Source organism: Rissa tridactyla, chromosome 3, assembly GCF_028500815.1.
Source record: "Rissa tridactyla isolate bRisTri1 chromosome 3, bRisTri1.patW.cur.20221130, whole genome shotgun sequence".
Taxonomy (NCBI): Eukaryota; Metazoa; Chordata; class Aves; order Charadriiformes; family Laridae; genus Rissa; species Rissa tridactyla.
Window position 1 is genome coordinate 23098798 of NC_071468.1, and position 6000 is coordinate 23104797.

The 6000-nt window shown below is 36.3% G+C and overlaps 1 protein-coding gene across 1 annotated transcript in view; it reads left to right on the plus strand.

The window, feature by feature from the left end:
* Positions 1 to 5687, plus strand: part of GPATCH2 (G-patch domain containing 2) — a 134384-nt gene extending 128697 nt beyond the window's left edge. Inside the window, exon 10 of the mRNA XM_054194457.1 lies at positions 1054 to 5687. Within this exon, the coding sequence (XP_054050432.1) occupies positions 1054 to 1223 (170 nt within the window). The 3' untranslated portion in view covers positions 1224 to 5687. The remainder of the gene's footprint in view (positions 1 to 1053) is intronic.
* The last annotated feature ends 313 nt before the right edge of the window (positions 5688 to 6000 follow it).

The window sequence follows — 6000 nt, forward strand, 5'->3', positions numbered from 1 at the left end:
GTTGTCAGGGGGAGGAAGATGTTGAGCAAAGCTGAAAACAAAATCCAGCTGCCTACATGCAACTGCTTGTGTTAGTTCAAAACCTTCGGCCCTTTTAAAAAATGTTTGTATGGTGTAACTTGGTAGTTTTTACTGCAGATTCTTGAAATAAATATCATTTGTATCTCTCATGCAAGACAGTTATATATGGGAAGGCTTATCCGTGCATCATCTCCAAACTAGCTTGAGGAATTTGGTTGATGAGGAGAAAAAACAGCTTTGTTACTTGACAGTCACTTTTTTTTGTGATGTGTTCATGGAAAAAAAGAATCTATTATTAAAAAATGAATCTGTTGTATTAACACTTGCAATCCTGACGAAATTTTCTGCAGTACGGGTGCAGCTTTTTCCCAGAGATCTTGATGGTTCAGAGAGAAAAAGTGTAAACAGCACTTAACAGCATTGACAATAACAAAAGGAAACTTGGATATATCCAATCTTTCTTACAACATTCAGTAAAAGAGAAACTGAATAAATATATAGCTGAATTTCAGCATAGTAGACCGCTTGTATATACTGTTTCTGTAACAGCTGTAATTGTTTAATCAGAAATTATTTATTGTGCTTTATTGAAAGAGGTCTTGAGCATGGATAAATACCGCTAAGAATGGAAAGATGGTCATGTTACTGTGATGTGCCTCAGCTTAGTAACTGTATAGGACAAGAAATTCAGGTAATCTTGCCCGTGTATTGTTAGACTTGTGCAGGTGATGCGTGTTCTTTGAGACGGATGTAAAATCCACTGTATTGGAATATGAAAGGTCTATGGCAATATTTGTCCTACTTAAAAACTGAGTGAGTCTTTAAAAACATTAAAAATAAAGCAAAGCGTAAGACTGTATTATTTAGAATCGTATGCAGTCAGGAGGTCAACATGTGCAAAGACAGCCTGTTCTAGCAACCTATTAGACGAATTAGGAGAATAAGAAGGTTTAAAGCTTTAAGGGAGATTATCCTGCTCTTCTCCACATGGCAGGCAGCGCTGATTAATGCTGTGTGTTTCTTTAATCTCAGGGTTTGTAGGTGAAAACACCCAACCAATCCCAGAAAACAACATTGGAAACAGAATGCTTCAGAGCATGGGCTGGACCCCTGGCACGGGCCTTGGACCAGACGGCAAAGGGATGGCAGAGCCAATACGAGCCATCCAGAGACCAAAAGGACTCGGACTTGGATTTAGCTGACAGAAATGCACTCTGGCTGCCCGATAAAAGCAAAGCTTAAATTTAATTTAAAAAGACAAAAAAAATAAAAGGAAAAAAAAAATGGCAAACATATTATTTGTCGTGATCAGCAAATCCAGTTATTCTTCTCTCAAAGATCACTGAAGTCAAGGCGCTTCACATTAGCTACACCAGCTGCAAGGTACAGCCACAGTGACAGAACCGGCATTCGAGTCTAACTTTATAATGGTGCTAAAATGTACAAAAACTTCTACTTTTTTATTTTCTGTGATCTTAAAGTTTGTATTAAGCATAAAATTCCGTATATTCACTTTTTTTCATAAAAGCTTCTGACACAGCAGGTTTTAGTATATAAGCAAAATTTTTTTGGTAAGTGTAATTCCATCTCAACGGTCTTGATAAGATTTGTCGAGGAAAATGGAACTTTTTACAGCCATTGTGTTTTCCCCCTTTTCAGGCAAAGTTTCCAAACCTGGTATTTCTAGTGTTTAACAATATTTGAGGATAAGCTGTCATTTTGCCCATAAGATATACACGTTTCCCACTGGAAGGTGATATGATATGCAATTTTGTATAAGAGCTTGAAAAATGGCTTTGTTGTCATAGGAATGCCATTCCAACACCATTATCTGGCAATGTATCACTGTCTTCCACATTCAGGCTCAAAAGCAAAGCTTTTATACTTGTTTTTACATTTACAGGATCATCTTTTTTCAGCAAACATTTTGAAAACTTAAAGTTTATTTTGACTTTGGATTTCCTTTTATATTAATAATCCTCAGTGTTCCCACATTTAAGAGTAGTTTGAGCTTTGAACCAGGAAATTGTATTTTAAAGATGACTGTCTTTCAGTGTTTGTATTCTGGGTTCTGGCATGTTTTAAACAATGCAGTGTTCAATATTGTGTTGTCATTTGGTTTGTGATTGTGCTGGTACCAGTGAGCCACAACCTTTAAGGATCGTGAACAGAAAAAGGGCAAGGAGAAGCAGGATTAGGGTGGAGGAAAGGAAGGAAAAAGATACTTTGATGGCATCTCACAAATCTAAGCTAGCAATTTAAAATCAAGAGGAATCATTAAGTGTTTTAATCAGTATCCTAATGTATCTAATGTCAGCAGAAGCAATTTCATTAAGCACTAACCAATCAAGTTCCTAGGGTACTTATTGGTCTGCAGTGTAAAACAAATTCCACTTTAAAATTAAATGATAGGGCTGAAGGAAACTGTTGTTCAGATGGACTAAGGAGAAAATCCTGCCCCCCCTTGCCCGCCCATGTAGTAGCTGGCAATATTTACCCTGACTGCGGAGGAACAGGATTTGATTCTCCAGTCTTTTTTTTCTTCAAGAGGAGGATGTCTCCCTTCCTCTGCACCCAAACTGCAGAGAAAAAGACTTGCTTCCAGATGCTTGCAAAGATATTTCCTTAGACTAAAAAGAGCACAGCTTCATTCGTGTGACTGTGAAATAGAGTGATGACTTTTAAGAAGTGTTTTTATTGCTTTTCTTTTTCTCTCAACTTCACCCATTTTTCCAGAAAAAAGTAATACTAGGAAAAGAAGTAGCAGCAGCATTATAGCATTGAATTTGCTTAAAAGAAATATTCATGCCTTCCACTGTGAGTACTGTTGGTTCGGGAACATTGTTTCATTATATACATAGCTTAGAGTAAAAGGTTAGTTAGTACCTGATACTTTTTTAATGATAGCTGAATGCACATGTTCTCTGAGTTTCAGGAGAACTATTGCTGTTTAAATACTTGGTATGATTGTGTTGGATTGCTTTCTGAAATGATAAGAAATTCAAACAGACACGGGATTTATAATCAACGCATATACTTTTTATTGGAAGGTTTTGGAGCATAGCATAAGGTGAGTTCGCCACTTCAAATATGTCTTGCACAACTAAACTGAATTAAATACATTCCGTATCCAACAAATTTCAGGGCCACATTCTTGCAAAGGGCTGAGAGCCTGGAATTCTGCAGCTAGCAGAGGTGCTCACTTGTGTAAGTGTTATTTACAAAAATGAATTTATGTGGCATGCTCCTGTTCTTTCAATGCAATGTGCACTGACAGCAAGTGAATTCTAAAGCTGTCTTTGTATTGTACACCGCAATCAGAAATTTCTTAAAAAAATTTTCAACATGTGAATTGTGAAAGTGAATCTTTAACTTCTGGTGTTCCAGCTCTGTTTGCAAAATTGTAAAGGAATATTGATTCTCTGTTAAAATTCCGTTGTTGTGCGTTGTTTACAACACCTACATATCTTGGGCTGAAAGTTCTAAGTATGGCACGTAAAACACTTGTTTGAAGTATTTCTGTGCAATTTACCGTAGCAGTAGTTCCTCAAGAAATCAGTCTGCGTCTCCAAAAGTACTTGAAAATGTTTCCTGTTTTAAAAAGATAAGAGGGAAATAATGGATATATGTTGAGAGAAAACGTCTTAAGCCCATTCAACTCCATTCATTCATTCATACAGATATAGTGAAGCAGCCAACCTAGTAAACAACCATAATGGAAGAACTATTTAGTCGGATTGGAAATCTTACAACTTTTTGTTTTGAATCATTCTGTTAGTGAGAAACTATTAGACATTAAGACTAGTCAATAGAGATAGATACACCTTGTCTGTTTTCCAGCAGATATTCTCATAGATGCCCCAGCTGACAGTCAATTTTGTGTGTTAGAAGCTGGAGAACAAAGTGATTTGTTAAAATACTTTAATGTAGTGTTTTCAGACATTTTTATGTTGCAGTAAAATTCCCATTCTGACTTACACTATCATTTAATTTCTGTTTTTCCACATCTCACAGGAGTGGTTTTAAAGATATTCCAGTAGTGTGATTTTGCACAATTAAAACTAGTGTTAAGCAACAAAATAAAAATGCATTGTACGTTTTTCTTTTTTAAGCTGTTGCAATGTTAGTTGGCTTTGAACCAAGTCAGAGTACTTGAGTTGTTGTTTTTATTCTTCAGGAACTTTCCCATACCTAACTTGCAATCATACTATCATACCTGCTACAAAGCTGGCTTATGTTATTTTAAAATACATATGTAAGTATTTTCAGATAATAATTCCTACTGGCTGTGACACTGAAGTTTTTTTGCCTACATAAATAAATACAGGATCATCTTGTATCTAAAAGTTACCTTCCATCACTCACCAGATTCTTTCCACGTAGATGTTTGATTAATCAGTAGCTCAGCTGTTACCATAATGTTCTGCCTATGCAGAACGTTTAGTGAAGAGAAGAGGCATTACGTATTAACAGCATTACGTTTTGCTGCGTGTTCCATGGTGTCTCAAAGTTCTGTGAATTGAGCCATTAACTGTTAATAAAAGAAACCCGTGAGCAGTATCCTATTTTTAAATAAATTTGTCGAAGTCAGGGAAGCATTATCAATATGCTCATTTAACAAGCGTGTCCCTGGATTTGTCTTTCTGCAATTAGGTCAATAATGGATGTAGAATGGCAGTAAATAGCTAAATAATATGTATAGAATGCTTTGCTTCAATAACACAAATGCAAGATGAAATAAAATAAAAAGACTCCATTCTTCATGGGTTTTGTATGTTCTTTTCTTTACACTGCGTGTTTCAATAGCATTGTTATTACCAGGTGAGTATAAAAACGTGCTGTTTCTGAAAATATAATTAAGGTTGCTAATATCTGGTAGCAAGCAGATGCATATTATGCTAAAGCTATTATACTACACAGAATCATAGAACGGTTCAGGTTAGAAGGAACCTTAAAGATCATCTAGTTCCAATGCCCCTGCCATGGGCAGGGACACATATAGTATTGTACGTACCTTTTTACTAGTGCTTCGTTTCTAGGTCATTATTACCAGCTGAAAAGATTACACCACGACATCAAGAAATGCCTTAAGATGTTTGCAGTACCTTTTATCAGTTATCATATTCTTCTAAGACATTGAAATACAGATTCTCTTAGCTCTTTAAGTGTGTGTATTCTTTGATAACTGTGACAGGACCTTGTGCTTTCCCTTCAAACAGTTCTCCAAAACTCTTCCTCCAAGGAGAACTCTCACAACCTTTGTTTTACCTTCCCTCTCCCTACGCTCCCAGGGCGGTTACAGTAAAGGCGTATCAGAAACGGGGATCCTTTCCCTCTTACTCTAAAATCAAGAGGCTTTTTAATTAGACTTTCCTCCCTAGCAGAGTGTTCAGGAGCAGTGGCAGAGTTAGCACACAGCAGCAATTGCGTAACTAAGTTACCCACCATGGAGTCCCATACCTAAGGGCAGTGTGTGTGTGTTCAGCCTGAAAAAACAGACTCAAAATTTTCTTTATCAGCCTGTAGCCCATCTGTAAAGCTAATGTGAAATGTTAAAAGAGAAAACGGCATTTTTCAATATTGTTATATGGTTTTGCTTTGAATTCTCCCTGGAAAAGGTTTTATTGTGGTCAAGTAGGGTTTTTTTTTACAGGTATGGTATTTAGCATTAGGACTTTTTTTTTTTCGTTTGTTTGTTTAAATGATCTCTCTATACCAGAAATGTCTTGGAGAAGGTGCAGCAATTTCTGTGTGGATGTTCTGATTTTCTCAAGTAGGGTTGTTTTTTTTTTTGCTAAAAAACTATGTAAAAACTTTGCCAGCATAGATCAATATAAGCTGCATCTGCTAAGCTATAAGAGAGCTTGTCCAGTAAAACTGCCAATAGCCTTTTAATGTAAGTGTGCTTTAAGTTAGTGTGTAAAACTTCACAAAAGCAACAAAAGTTTCGTGATTGACTGTCTAGTGGAAATGTTTGGG